At 41.1% G+C, this 15,212-nt stretch overlaps 1 protein-coding gene across 1 annotated transcript in view; it reads left to right on the top strand.

The window, feature by feature from the left end:
• Nucleotides 1–15,212, top strand: part of MEF2A (myocyte enhancer factor 2A) — a 58,192-nt gene that overhangs the window by 15,420 nt on the left and 27,560 nt on the right. The window contains 1 exon segment of the mRNA XM_018069641.3: nucleotides 355–558. Within this exon segment, the coding sequence (XP_017925130.2) occupies nucleotides 355–558 (204 nt within the window).

Genomic DNA, 15,212 nt, shown 5'->3' with positions numbered 1-15,212 from the left:
CTGGTGCTGTTTTCCTCAATTTTATTAGAATTAAGGTTGCAAGTACCACAGAAGAAAATTCTGTGATACTCAGAAATTTGCTGAACAGCAGGAAACGCAGGTAGAGAATCCTACCAAATTTAACTCTCTGTTCACCAGTGGAAAAATTAGGGGGGTGTAATTGTTTAGCTTAGTCCAATACAGATCACTGGGCCCTAAAAGTGACACCAGATGTTGCAGTCAGCTCTTCTGTTAAGCTTGTACACATGACAGTAGGAATAAGTAGTGTAGGCTCAGTATTCCTTGATGACCATCCTTCAAACCCTTGTCACGTGGTTTTACACAATAAACAAATGGTTCTTCTCTCTTCCCCAGGTCACCTTTACCAAGAGGAAGTTTGGATTAATGAAGAAGGCCTATGAGCTGAGTGTACTGTGTGACTGTGAAATAGCACTCATCATTTTTAACAGCTCTAACAAACTCTTTCAATATGCCAGCACTGACATGGACAAAGTGCTACTAAAATACACAGAATACAACGAGCCCCACGAAAGCAGAACCAACTCAGACATCGTTGAGGTAACAATTTGAACAGACCCGTCACTCTTATCTCCTTAGTTCATCAATGTAGAGCAATGGAGAGGATTTTTAGGATATTTTAACCAGATGTTCTCAAGTGATTTAAATACCTTGTCATAAGATGTGAACTGCTGCTTTCAGCCTGGTTTCTCTGAGGCAATAAGTTGTCTTTCCAGCCATGTTGTTTTCCCATCTGCCCTCCGCCCCCTGCCAGTTTCTGGGAAAGGTGTTTGGTTTCAATCACATTTGGCGGTGGAAATAGAGGTGTGAAAGATGGTTTTTCCTCTGGGGGTGGGAGGAGGAGAACTCTTCAAGGTTTTAATTGGGGAAAAAGGATCAATTGGATGGAGAATAAGGTCAAAAGAGTGTCCTCTCTGTTCTCTCTGCCCAACGGAAAATTAGGGTTGGCCCCTTTTCTCTTCTCAGGTAGTAGTGACTTTACCAGTCAAATCTTGCACACAGATCAAATCACCCACAGCCTGTTCAGCCAAGAAAAACCAAACCAAAAAAGAGAATCTATGGAACAAACAAAATGAAATGTGTCCAGTCACTCTTTGTGTGAGTTAAACCAGCAGCAGAGTGACTGCAGTTTCTGCAGTAATAGAATAGCATGAATATATTTACTCAAAGGTATTGGTTTCATCTACTTTTATAATGCTTGTGCTTTAAATAGAAACTCTTTTCAGTACATAATTTCTATATTAGGTGCAGTGGAATTCAAGGATTTTCTTGGCAATTGGAGCCTTGATGTACTGTAACTGCATTTCAGATCAGTCGTGTCTCCAGCAGTCCTGTAAATAGACCAAAACAGGTGGCTGACTTCAGGGTTTCATTTAAATTCTGAAGTTGTCTTCTGAACAAATGCCTTGCTTTTTAGGAATGATTTTGGAATAATGATTAGCCTTGTATAGCTGAAGAGCCTATTGCCAAGGGATCAGAGCACAGGGATATGATACTTGCTGATCTTGTAAATGAGTCTTCAGGCAAGAATTAGATTGACAAAACTGAGATCCACACAAATGCCTTATTTCTCCCTGAGAAGATTCTCTGCTGATTTGTCAGCTGTCTTTTATGATCAGAAAAAAACCCTCCCCAACTTCTGTCTTCAGCACTGAGTTCTAAGAGAGGGATAATACAAGCTGGAAAGAGTTGAAGGCTTATTACTGAGTTACTGGATTAGCATAAATAAGGGATGGCCACTGCAGAGAAGGGGGAAACCTGATTATTTCAGGATGAGCTTTTGATTGTGACAGATGTGAGCTTGAGACAGGGCTGCAAGTCAGGCTGAGTCTTGTTCTGCATCCAAGGCCTCTTTGTGTTGTGACTTGTGGTAAAAGTGCTTCTCCACACCACAAGGACTAAGGACTCTTTCAAAGTAATTCTGCACAGAGGCTGCCTGTATTTTTTTGGGTTCTTTTTGTTGGAGGGGCTTTTTTCCCAGTGTCAAGTGCTTGACCCCTGACAGCTCCATGAGAAGGGCAGTCAGTGCAGCAGTGCAGATGTGCTCGGGGGGAACATGCAAGGACTCATCTGCAGATTCTTTCTAATTTTCCTCTGTGGATTTTCTGTATTACACTAGTGTGGCATTTGGGATTTCATTCCCATTTTTCAAATATAGTGTAATTCAGGAGTGCATCTTCCTGTCTCTTCAGCTTAGCCCTGTGTGCTCTTTAGTCTGGCTGTGAAATATTTTGGTTATTTTTTTTCTTTCTGGATTGGTGGGTGCTTGGAGTGTGACAGAGGCTGAGTTACATCCCCAGCATTTTGGAAACATGCTGGAAGGACAATGTAAAATGGCTTCTCTTTATTGTACTTGTGTAGAAATTCTGCTTTAACAAATGAAAATTACTAAAAAAAAGCCTGAAATCTGTCAAATCCTTACTAAAGCAAGTTGGAATAAGTAATAATAAGGAGCTACAGCTGATGTCTAGATATCAGTTAAGAGTTTAGTAATTCACTTTCCTCCTTGGACGTGACAAATGGCATTTATTGGGATGGGGGCTCCCCTGGAACTGGTGTGGCCCCACTGTGGTCCTGGTGTGCATGAGGAGGGTGGGATTTTCTGGGTTGGAAGGAAAGCTAATTCCAGACAGCCCAGAAACCGTGGAAGGGAAGAAACAAATGTGCTGTTCCTTATTTTCAGTGCAATGTTGTAGATGATTAAGTGAAATCGCTGAGACAACTTCCCCTCAGAGTTGTCTCCTGCTCAGCTTTGGCAGAGGAATTGCTTTTATATGCCCAGAGCTTGGTGTCTTCTGTCGCTGCTGGAATGTTTGGGAAAACATAGTAGGAGGGAGAGCACTGGCATCTTAAATGAATACTATGATTTTTTTTTTTATACATGCCCTTATGTCTTTCACTGTACATGTTATTGTAGATGTGAATGCTCTGTTGCTGTCCTAGATCTATTCTTTTCTAACTTTTTTGTCCTTTGTATGTGTATTTATTGGTCTCATTTTTAATTTCTGTTAGTGTTTCCTTGTCCTCCTTTTTCCCCACTCAATTTCTAAGCACTTTACCCATCAATAAAATGGTGGTTTATTATAGAACCACAGACTGGTTTGGGTTGGAAGGGGCTTAAAGCTCCTCTCTTTCCAACCCCCTGCCATGGGCAGGGACACCTTCCACTAGGCCAGGGTGCTCCAAACCCCCTCCAGCCTGACCCAACCCAACCTCATTTCCTTACCTCTTTCATGTCATGGGTTTTTTCATTACAATTTTTTCCCTTTCGTAGCTACCTGGTACCTAATAACTGATATGGGTGTAAGGAACGTGTTTTTTAGGCAGAATCAGACTTCTGAATAGCTGGAATTGCAAATTAGAATTTAGTTTTAATGCAAGCTTAATTTTCTGATGTCAGTAGAGTACTTGGGAATACACCATTCCCTGTCATTTGCTACATTAAGGGAGAAGATCCTGTGACAGATGGCCTGGAATTTGTGTGGCATTTTGAGCCACATCTCAACCTCTGTGATCCTTGATTTTATTTTATTTTTCTCTGTTTGAATCTGTTTTACAGTGTTGAAAAAACCCACATGAAAAGGGTAAACAGGATTGTTTGAAACACCTCAAATCTTCAGAACATCCACATGTCTACGCAGAAATACTTCCTTGCTTGTCAGGATCAGGCACAATTGGTCTGATGGGTTTATTAGATTAGTTTCTGCATCCCTCTGGAATATGGGAGGTGAGCACAGCTGATACTGGTGAGGACTGTTGTTAGGATTGCTCATCTCCTGCCCTTTTAAAAGGCATTTACTCCAGGGCTGATGAATGTAGTGTTTTCTTTAAGCCTTGTGAAAGCAAAAAAAAAAGGTATCTTCTGTTAAAATTCCAAAATAATCCTTTTATGTGATTTCAGAAATATAAATTACCATTCAAAAAAATTATTTCATGTTTCTTGCTCTTGGAGAAAATGATACTTCTCACATCAGGTGAGAGAGTTTTTGGTCTCTTGTAAGGTTTCATTCATGTTATTTTTTCATAGTTATTTGCATCCAGGGCAGTGCTTTTGCACAGGTTAGATGGATCCTGTAGGGATATGGAAAAAAACCTGAGATTTTTCACTCAGTGTGTGCTTTGAATTCCTGAAATACCAGCATCCATGTATTTAGCTTTACAAACCCACCTTGGCACAGTTGCAGGTTGTTGCACTGAAGAACTGCCTGTGATTTGAAGGACTTGCTGTAGGTGTTAAAGCATTTTGGTGCTTTAATATTCATGGATTTTTTTTTTCCTGTAACAGATTATTCTTGACAAGTAATTATTTTTCCTGAAGAAAGTAGTACTTTTGCAGAGCAAAATGGGAATAGTTTCAGGTTTTATCAGGATTCTGTATCCATATGGTCAACAAAATGTTTTAATGTATTGAAGACAATTGAGATCTTGAGTGTTCATAATTTTTAAATCCAAAGGAAAACTGGGAGATGAACAGACACTTTCTTTAGCTTTTCTTTAGGGTGTGTTAAGGTTATTACAGCTTCGTACAAGGTACCACTTCCATTTTGGCTCCTTCCACCCTTCATGAGACTCTGAGACAGCAGCAGTTGCTCAGTCATTCCCTCTCTTCCAGCCTCCCTTTTCCTGGGAGTCAAGGCCTGAAGATGACTCTTCTTGCCTGTTCAGCTCAGCCTTTTCTCTCTTTTCCATGGTTTGATGTTCCCTGAGTGTTCCAGCAGAACAGGGCTCATTTCCCCTCGGTGTGGCCTGGATGGGCTGTGCTGGTTCCATCACCTCACCTCATCAGCCTGCAGTGAGTGGATTTTTAGGAGCCTGTCTAAAATGTGACCTACTTTTCCAGTTGGCATCTGTGCCCAGGAGAATTCCGGGTGGGTGTCAGTTAATGAGCCTCCTCTGTGCTCTGCAGTTTGATGCTGTTTGCAGTGTGGTGTAATGTGCTGAATAAGGCTGAGCTTGTACCCCAATTCCTCACAGCTGTCCTTGAAACAGGCAGTGATCTGGAGTAAAAACTGGAACTAAAACTATAAAAGAAACCTCTCCTAAACTGTATCATGTAATTATTGCAAACATACTCGGGACAGCAAGTGATTTGGGTGCTTGTGTTAAATATCTTACAATGACTGAGATGGGCAGGAACATTAGTGATGGCTCGGTGTGAGGGTGGTGGTGCCACAGTTCAGACAGAGAGCAGGTAGCAGGTGCTGGATTAGAATACAAAAAAGGGCATTTTCACCTCTGCCTTGTCACAAACTCTTAACCAGGAGCTGTTCCAGGAGCCATCCGTGTCCCTCAGTGCCAGCCATGCCGTGTCGGGGTGGGCTGGCGGTGAGCGGGGCGAGCTCAGCTGCACGTGGAGAGCCCGCAGCAGGAGGGAGCAGATGCATCTCCCCAGCCAGATGGAGCATATGCCAGGAGACAAGTGTGACAGCGTGGGGAGCATAAACACAAAAGTTGGTGTTGAAACACTGTGTTTATAAACCAAAAGCTCTCTGGGTTTTGTTTTTTTTTTTTAATCCAGCTTTCGCCACCTCCTCCCAGCGTTGCTGCTTTTCCAGGCTGGGAATAACCAATATGTGTATTTTGAGCTGTTATTGGTGTGTCACACACAGTGGAGTTTGTTTTGGTGGAATGTGAAATGGTTCATTACTTCTTTTTGTTTAAATATGGGTGGGCTTCCTATGAAATTGAAGATCTGGGAGTTGTATCTAAATATATATGTGGATTAGATGAGAAAGACCTTCAGTTAATTGATTTTCCTTCCTTGGTGGGTCCCTGATGTATCTCATCTAGATGTGGATTTGGCAAGCAAGTTGGGCTTCCATATTTTGCTATTCAGAGCTAAAAATATGATGGGGAAATTGGGTGAAATTCTTCAAAAATACTTAATTCTTTGAAATGTTTCAAAAGACAATTACATGGAAAGCTTTTAACTCTATTTTAAAAAGAAAGAGAATGCCCTACAACCAGCTTTGGTTGAAAATGAAAGCTGATGCTGAATGTGGGTGACTAAAACCTCCAAATTTATGTGAACTATCAACACAGTTTTATAGAACTGAGATGGTGCTGTGAGGTGGGACCAGGAATGCTGATGGTCAAACACACACTGGAGATTGTAGGAAGGTTGGCAGTGCTGATACATGGACATTGTTTTGCATTCCTTCCTATTTGTTGGATGGAGAACTGCCAGAAGTGGGCAAGACTTAAGGAGAGTAAAGAAAGAAAAAAAAGCAAAAAGCTTTTGGGCTGATAGAAGGACATGTATAAGTAGGAATATTATGTGTTTGTGTTGTTCAAACCATTTGACTTGGTCTCCAGTCACTGTGGGAATAAGTGTTACACATTTAAAAGAAGGAGGAAGCTTAAAAATGTTCTCGATGAAGTAAGGAAAGGACTTGGTAATCTGCTCATGATGCTGAGAAAGTGTAGGCATTATTGGGCTTGATTTGCTAAATGATTATGTAAATGTAATTATACTGCATATAACATTTCAAATAACTTGAGATGGCACACAAATGCCTCTGAGACATTTTAAGGAGGTGCTTGAGGAGGATTTATGGATGGTTAAGGACTAAAGTCTCTTTGAGCTTACCTTAAAAAGAGAGAAAATACTTGAAAAGTGAAGTGGTCTGGAATATGAGTCATCAAAAGCTCATATATATATGTATACACACACATTTTTATATATCTGTGTATAGTGGTTTGAATCTATCTTTTTTCTAGTAGAAGTGTTTACTATAAACCTGACTTGTAAACAGGTTATGCCTTGGGGTTTTAGTTCTCACTCCTGGGTTAGGAAGAAACACCTCTCTTGAAAAATTAAACTGTTGTCAAGGTAGCAAGTATGTGTTTTGAATATAGTGACCAAAGAGACCTGTGTATTTTGTACTGAACAGAACAGTTACCACTCCTGATGGTGTCTGTATCTTATTTCTGCCCCTCCTTTTAAATTTGGGAGATTACATTCAACACTTAATCCCCAAAGTAATTGTTCTGCTTTAAAATATTCTTTTAATTCTTTGCCTGTGCTGAAATTGCCTTGGACATACTGGTGACTAATGTTGACGTGCCTTTTTATTTATTTATTTTGAAATGACAGATTGTTGGTGACTTTAAGCAAGCTGACAGTGGTAGAAAAAAGTTCTTGTTCCTAGTAAATGTCATTTTGCATTCCTTCATTGCTGATATGTAAAGAATTGCCAGAAGTAGGATGGACTTTGATTTTTTTTTTTTGTTGCAACCTCTTTGTCTTACCTACAAATACTCTAAAGCTGCACTTTCCATGAATCTAAACCAGTGATTAAATTTAGTGTTTTAGGGTTAAGAATACAACATTTTTTCTACCTCTTATGACAGTGCTGGTGCTTTAAATTTACCATGCTCTGCTGTTATTCTGAATTTTGATGAATTCCAGATTTAGTCACTGCTTAAAGCACACAGACACCTGAAGTTTGTCTAGAAAGCAGCTTTTTATAGAAGTTTCTATTGCTAATAATGATTATACTTGGCTGGTGTTTTACCACCAGGAATTTTGTGCAGTCCAGGTTGCTCCCTGTCCTGTGGCATGACACCAGTGAGGTTATTGTACAGCTGGGAGCTGAAATTTGCTGTGGTGGTCTCATTTTTAATGAACTAATCCCTGAGGTGATGGGGGACTGCCTATGGGATCAGGTGGAATCAGGTGGCTGTGCTGCTGGCAGGACCAGAATCCCAAATCCATGTGAAACACTTGCAGAGGGCCTCTAAATGGTACCTGTCTCCCAAAAACTCTGCAGAATCTGCCCTGCAACAGGCAGTGATTCTCCTCTGTTATGAAATCCTCTATTTACTTCCCAGCTGTGCAAGTGATGTTTTCCCAACTGATTCTGCCCCGTGTTTGGAGAATGTTTTTATTTCTGAAATGAGGGCAGACACACAGAGTCCGGTTCTCACACCCACTGCTCAGGGAACACGTGTCCGAGATTCAGGGCTGGATTTAGCTGCTCTGCAGACCTTGTGTTAAGCAGGATTGAAAATTGACTCCAAGAAAATCTGTAACAGCTCAGAGCTTGTTAGTGCTGGAGTTCATGCAGGCAGCCACACAAAGACAGAATTATTGTATGAACAAGTTCTTCCAGCTGTGCTGGTCTCGTGTGTTCTGCAGCCCTTGTGTTGCTGCAGGATTTGGTGCTTTTGAAATCCTGCATTGACAGAAAAGTGTATTTTTACTGTGCAATTTCCAAGCAAAGACCAAGGCATCTGTTAATGAAGAGTGAGTGACTTTACACAAGCTGTGCCTGGAAAGAATAGCCCCAGAACAAAGCACCTCCTGCAACCACAGTGACATAAAGGACTGTTCTTTCTCGTGAGAGGCTTGATTTCAGTGCAGAGTTGATGTAATCCCAGCTTTCCACTTCCAAGCTCGTGGGTTAGGGAGTGTCTTCTGCCAGGGATTAACCACCCTGCAGAAGGGACAGCAGAGGTGCTGCTGCTTCTCAGTCTGTTCATCACTGTCAGAAGGAGGGACAGTGTCATCTCCAGCTGCCTTTTGGACCTCGGCATCTTTACAGGCTCTGTTCCTCTTGAAGTTCTTAATCCTTTGCTTTCAATTAATGTTTGGGCCTTAAACTGATGGTGCTTCTGCTCAGGGAGTGTGTGGTTTGTTCATTGCCAGGGTTTTACTGCAGGCAAACACTGCAGGACACATTTCCTGTTGATACTTTCACCTGGGATGTTTTGCAGAGTAACTGCAGCTGAATCAAGAAAATATTTATGGTGGTGGTTCTTGTGGTACAGACCTTTGAATCTCCCATATCATAACATATATCACTTCATATCGTGTCATTCTTGGTCTCCATAATACCTCTAAACCAACACACATGCAGGTCATTTTGTGACTTAGTAGGGACAGTTATTTCACCTTATGAATGTCCTGTCATGTGATATTTCATGTTGGAGCTCACACATCTGTAATTTATAGTGCAGACTGTGGAGTGCTAGTCAAGTTAGTCAAATTGGCTCTTAACTAAAATTATGTTTTACTGGAAATATTTATCAGAGAACTTCAGGATGAAGTGAATAACATTTTAAATTAAGAACTCTGAAATTTTTGGGGAATGTGGTGAAGACTTTTAAGATCAAAAAACCTGTTACACATTGTCTGACTGAAAGCTCTTCTAGAACCTTTAACGTTGCCATTTAAAGCCCTGCTTTTCCTGCAAATAACTTAAAATTCAGTACTTGCTGACTGCAGTAAAAAGACAAATAATCCATCACGCCAGAGCAGTTCTTTGTCCCATGCTGACATGAGTTACACATCATAAAGCTTACTCATATTTCACTGATTCCTGTACAGCCTTTTCTCTCTGTCTCAAGGTCCCACCTTTGATTTCCCACCCCCTTTTGTTAAGTCAGGACACCCTTCAAAGAGGTGCTTTGGCTTTTGAATAATTCACTCCAAGTGAAGGTTGTGCAAGGGAAAAAATATGAAGTGTGTTTGACACACAGCTGAGAAGTTCAGGATTCAAAACAGAAATTGTGACACTCTTGTGTCTCCAAGTCCTATGTTCTAATTATTTTAATTCAGTAAAAGTAGAGCTGTATCTGTTGTACCCTCTTTCCTTATTTCCTGCTGTACATCCTGATCTCAGCTGGGGTTTCCAGGTACCTGCTTTCAGTTGTCTTGTTCAACTTGCTCTTTTTTGGGGTGTTTTTTTTGTGAAACAAGATGGCAGTTCTATACAATATTAGCAGTAATTGAAGCTTGTTCTGGTAGACAGTGTAGCCACTTCCCATATTCTTACATGTGAATAGTATTTTAACAATAGTATAAATCCTTAAAATCCACTGAACATTTCTCTGGGAATAGTTGCTTATTTGTGTTGTAATATTTTGATAACACTCAGTTATCTTGGGCACCAAGACTTTGCAATAGTTTCTGTTATCCTTTCCAATTTTAAAGCTGTAAAGAACAATTCAGGACAAGAAATATTTGCAATTACAGCCCTGCATAGGCAGGTGGACCAAAAGAACCCCGTTCTTTTTATATCACAGAATTGTAATTGGAGTTTAGATTTTTTTTTTTTTCCCCTTGGCAAGCTATGAGTAGGAGATAATATTTTTTCCTAAAGAACTTCTAAAAGATTATGAAGGATATTATGCAGATGGATTGCTGCACTTGGAAACTTTTCATGTTCCATATGGCTTATCTGCAGTGCACTGGTGCTGAAAGGAGGCCTTCAGTCGGCTACTGCTGCTGCTGCTTTGGGATTTAACCATTGCAGGCACAGGAAGATCTATTTATTGGAGGATGTGTATGTATATATATGTTATCACTTGGATAAGGACTGAAAAAAACCATTTATGTACCATAAAATATCTCCTTGAATGTTCTGTGTTTTGCTCCGTTTTACCATTAATTTTGTCTGTTGCGTTCCCTGAAAGGACCACAAAATATATTTAATTTATACACTGAGGAATGGTTTCTGCTTCCTTAAGGTGAATATCAGTATATTCTGCCCTTGATTTTTAATAAGATTGAAAAAAGATCAACTTAAACTGGCAGTTTAGTATTTGCTAATGGGAAAATCTAGTTGATGGTACCAGGTAAAATAAAAACCTGCTCAGTGATATAAAATTTAATAATCTCCTGGGTCATATAGAAAGTGAAACAGGCAAATGCATCAGATATTGGACTTTGAGAGCCTGACTTAGCTGTCACTGTGGAAACAGTATTATCAGTGCTAATGGATTACTAATCATTTTAAGCCTCAAGGAGTTCATTTAGGACCGAGCAAAAGCCTGTTTGTGGGTCAGCTTTAGAAGGTCCCGAGTTCACAGATAATGCTTCTCCAAAATCCCAAATCCAAGCACAGCTGCCCTTCCCATCCCTCCTAGTCCAGGGCACTGTGCAATATTCTAGGGGTGAAAAGAAGAATGGGTTTTATAGCCCATAAAATTCTAATTGTGTAGTAATTGCTGGTGGATTATCTGGTTAAAATAACGCTTCGCAGCAAAGATGCTCCGGGCTAGAATTCGTGCCATAGCATGTCTGAAAAACCTTGTGTATGTGTTATTTTATATAAATGAGAGTTTGAATCCTGAGTGCCATCTTTATCATATCTGGGAGGAATTTGACAGCTCCCTCTCATGTTTGGCAGGCCAGGGATACATGTTAAAATTTGCCAGATGCTGGAAGGGCTCCAACATTTGAAACAAGACGGTGTCTTTTCTTGGAGTGGTTTAGAACAGGGACACTGATAAAATTTCAAATCATGAACATTTTTCATCTGTAAATGCTGAATACCTTTGCCTAAAACTGAACATAGAGCGTTGCTTAGAGGGCTCTTTGTATTTTATGGCCTAGTGTAAAGGCAGGCTTATAGTTTTTTTCCTTTGGAAAACCCTGGAGTAAGTAATTAATCCCAAACCTCCTGTTTTCCCTAACAAACTATAATATTTGCCCAAAAGTATAATAAATGTAGCTAGCCTTAAGTACTGCACTCAGAATTTTTGATATCCAGATATTTTTGCATAATATCCATCATTTACCTTTTAAATATCTCTGTTAATTGAGCTCAGGTGTGGAAAATGTCATTTAAGTAAGCTGAAAGCAGAGTATGTCCATTGTTCAGATTTTCTGTGGCGAGCACTGCTGTGGCTGGGGAGCTGCCAGGAAGGCTGGGGAGACCTTGTTCTTTAAGAAGTTAAGCTCTCCAAGTTGCTTAGCTCATGGAAATGTCTGTCATAATCTAATTTGGCCTCCCCTGCGTTTCAGGGAAGTTTTGAAAGCCGGGCACCACTCCTTGCCTGGGCTGGGCTGGGCTGGGCTGCCCGGCTTTGGGGCTATAATTAGAACGTGAAATCCGAACTGATAGCGTGGCAAAATGGGACTGAAAACGTGTCAGGGATCCTGAAAGGAGCAGTACCAGGGCTAAACTTAAGTAGCCTCCCAACTCTGAGGACAGGAAAGCACCTCCATAAGGAAATCTGCAGATGCTTCAGTGATTGGAGTTGAGAATATTAGTGGAGCCTGAGGAAAGTGTATCGAGTTTGTAAACATTACCTAGAACAATCCACTGCTTCTGAGTGTGAAAAAAGGAGTGTCAACTTACAGAAACAAATGTTGAGCTTCAAACACAGAACATTGTGACTGAGTTGATTGATCTGGTTTTTCTCTGGCTGTTCTCTTTGGATGTTTGTACTGTGCTTGGGATTCACTCCTGCTTTGGTTTTAGGCAGTGGTAAATCCGTGTGCCCAGCACTGCAGGGTCAAGCTCCAACTTTGCAGAGCCATGTTGTTACTTTAGAGAAAAGAACCAGAAAAGAACGAGGCTTCTGAAGCCAAACTGACCTGCAGGAAGTTTAAAAACTAAAAATAGCCTTTGGTGACTAAGAATACTCCTCAAATACTTGAATATGTTTTATACATAATAGGGGAGACATGCCTACATCTACAGGATGAGACACTGGGGTATTGTTCAGGCTGATGAAAAGGGAATATTTTGTCTTACAAAAGAAGAAAAACCCAGCTTGCTTTTGGGCTCAGCTTCTTGGCAATAATATGTATCAGGAAGCAAATAATAAAACAGTTGTCGTGGTTTCAGCATGAGTTTTTGCTGTATGTAAAGTGATTGATACATGTGGTTCTTGCCTGCTGAATGTCTCTGCTGTGGGCAGGGAGCTGAGCTGCAGGAAAGGAATATGCCCTGTTTTCTGTCTCTCATGTTTCAGGTATTGAGAGTGAAATCTGGTGCTGCTGTGACTGCTGTGTTTGTCCTTCATTTGGTGAATATCTCAGAAAAAAAGGTGTGGCTTGAAATGTGGGATGTGATTTATCAGAGGTGGCTGCTGCCAGAGAGGACAGGCCATTCCTTCTGCCTCCCCTGGTTCTGTGGTGCTCAGCCCACACCTTGGAAAACCACTTAGTCCTGCTACAACTGGATCCAAACCCAGCAAAAAAATAAGTTAAATAAAGAATGACCAAGGAGAACTTTCTATCATTTTAGTGAAGAAAGAAATGCTCTCCACTAGAGCATCAGGAAACTGTAATTGTTTATCCTTCTGATAGCCATGGTGGAGCTGCCTCCTGGAGCAGCAGTAATATTTGGCAGTACCTGGTAGGACCTTTCCGTTACTTTAGGCCCAAGGAATACTTACACTTTTAAAAATTACAGTATTTAAAAAGGGTTTACTCCAAATTTATGCTGCTTCACAGCTTTTCTGTGCTCCGACTGCAGGAGCAGAAGCAGAACCAGCTACAGGATTTAAGTGAAAGGTTTGCCTTTTCCAAGGGAAATCACTTCTCATTTCAATCTTAGTCAAATTTTGGACATGGTTTTCCTGATAATTTGGGATGAAACACCAGCAAAAATCCTGTTTGGCCAGCTCCAATAGTGAGTGCAAAAATAGAGCTGTTAACATGATCCATGGGAGCTCTGACAGCAGCAACCATTTCCTTTTTGTGTAATATTACAAGAAACCCAACACTCAATGTTTTGAGTGACCCGACACTTTTTTGCACATGAGGTCACCCCACATTCTTGCTTTAAGGCAGAAAAATATTGTTTCCTGATGTGACAATGAGCACAGTCAGATTCTCTGCAGCTCTGCCAGAGCTGGTGAGGAGCCCAATCCCCAGGAGCAGAAAGCTCCCCCTCAGTGGATCTCGGAGCCCAGAACACGCCGACTGCGCTCTGTGAGTCACGAGCAGCGTGTCCCTGGGATCCAAACCAGGAGCTGGGATGGGAGCACAGCTGGGGGTTGTCCTGCATCTCTGGCAGCAGTGATCCACCCCTGTGTGTTGGTTCAGAGTTCCTGGTTCCCAGAGCTGCCCATGCCCATGTCTGGATCCCCTGTGATCCTGTGGGGCTGGAACAAGCCCGGGGAGGTGATGACTTGATCTCACGCTGTGGAGGCTCAGCAGGCTCAAGGCTCCTCCATTTCCAGTGTCTCTGTTGGATACTGTGGAAGGAAGCTTATGCTAATCACACTCTGATGGTTGAGTATCATCTTTGCTTCCTCATGGATCAAGCAATAAATGGCTTTATTGTATTTTTACACTCGTTGATATCTGTATTATTGGTTTCAGTAAAATTTATGTTGAATTGTAGAGAGAAGCCAATTATTCCTTTCTGTTGTTGTTTTGCAAGAAGCTCTTCTGTTCATGATTCTGGCATGATTCTTTCCTTGAATTAGCAAAATGCAGTGCAATTAAAAAGTGCTTTGCATATGTGTGGGGAAGTTCAGGAAAATATTACCATGTGCTTGACTGCAATGTTTAAACCCATCATAGCCAGTCCAGCCTTTCTCATACACTGTTTTCTAAGCTCTGCCATTCAAATAAAAATAAATTAAATATTAATCCAATAGTTATAATATTCACATAATTCAGTTTTACACAGTGGAACAAAAGCAGTTAAAGCTTCAGGGTCGTTCTGCAGTATCAAGATGACCACACCTGTCTAGAACTTGTCACAGAGCTGTATTGTTGTATTTGCTTCATTCTTTTATAAAAAAGGTTTCACACTCGCCTTGGTTCTTCGTAAATGCTTTAAATCGTTTTCTGACTGAAATCAGTCCTTTTCTCTCCTCAGTGCAGTTAGTGCAGTCTGAGATCAAAGCTGCACAATCTCAGTTACTGGGGCACAGTGCAGTGCGTTGGCAAACGCGTTGGAACGATTTCCAGTAATTTCGGCTAAGTCTTAGAGGAAGTGGAAAGTAACAGAGATTAACTGAAAGGGCTGCACATTCCCTTAGATGATCTGGAAAACAAGGCTTCACACCAGAAGGTAACTGCAGTGAGCATCCAGTAGCAAAACTTGGAATTTAATGTTCTTTCCCCCTCTTGCTGTTGTAAGGAAATTATGCCCTATATTTAGTAGCCTCAACTGTAAAAACTCTTGGTTCTATTCTAAACAAGCTCATGTATCACAGCAGAGAAATAAAACTCTCTTCACATTACACAAATTATTTGGTCTCACCAACTGGCATTTTATTTCTCCGAGTCAGTAAAATTTCAGTCCCCACAATAATATCTTGGGAATAGCTCAGAGAGGCGACTGATTTACATTATTTGGAGAAATAACAGATTTTTAGCACAGGAGGATCTGGAGGGCGGGGTCAGCCCTTGTCGATGGCTTTCCCGGGTCCCAGCAGAGCGATTCCCAGCAGCGTGTCCCTCCTTGTTTTCCCTGGAGCAGGGCCTGTTATCGGTGAGA

The sequence above is a fragment of the Manacus vitellinus genome, unplaced genomic scaffold (assembly GCF_001715985.3).
Source record: "Manacus vitellinus isolate BGI_N305 unplaced genomic scaffold, ASM171598v3 scaffold_16_pilon, whole genome shotgun sequence".
NCBI classification, from domain to species: domain Eukaryota; kingdom Metazoa; phylum Chordata; class Aves; order Passeriformes; family Pipridae; genus Manacus; species Manacus vitellinus.
This window is presented reverse-complemented; position numbering and strand designations above follow the sequence as displayed.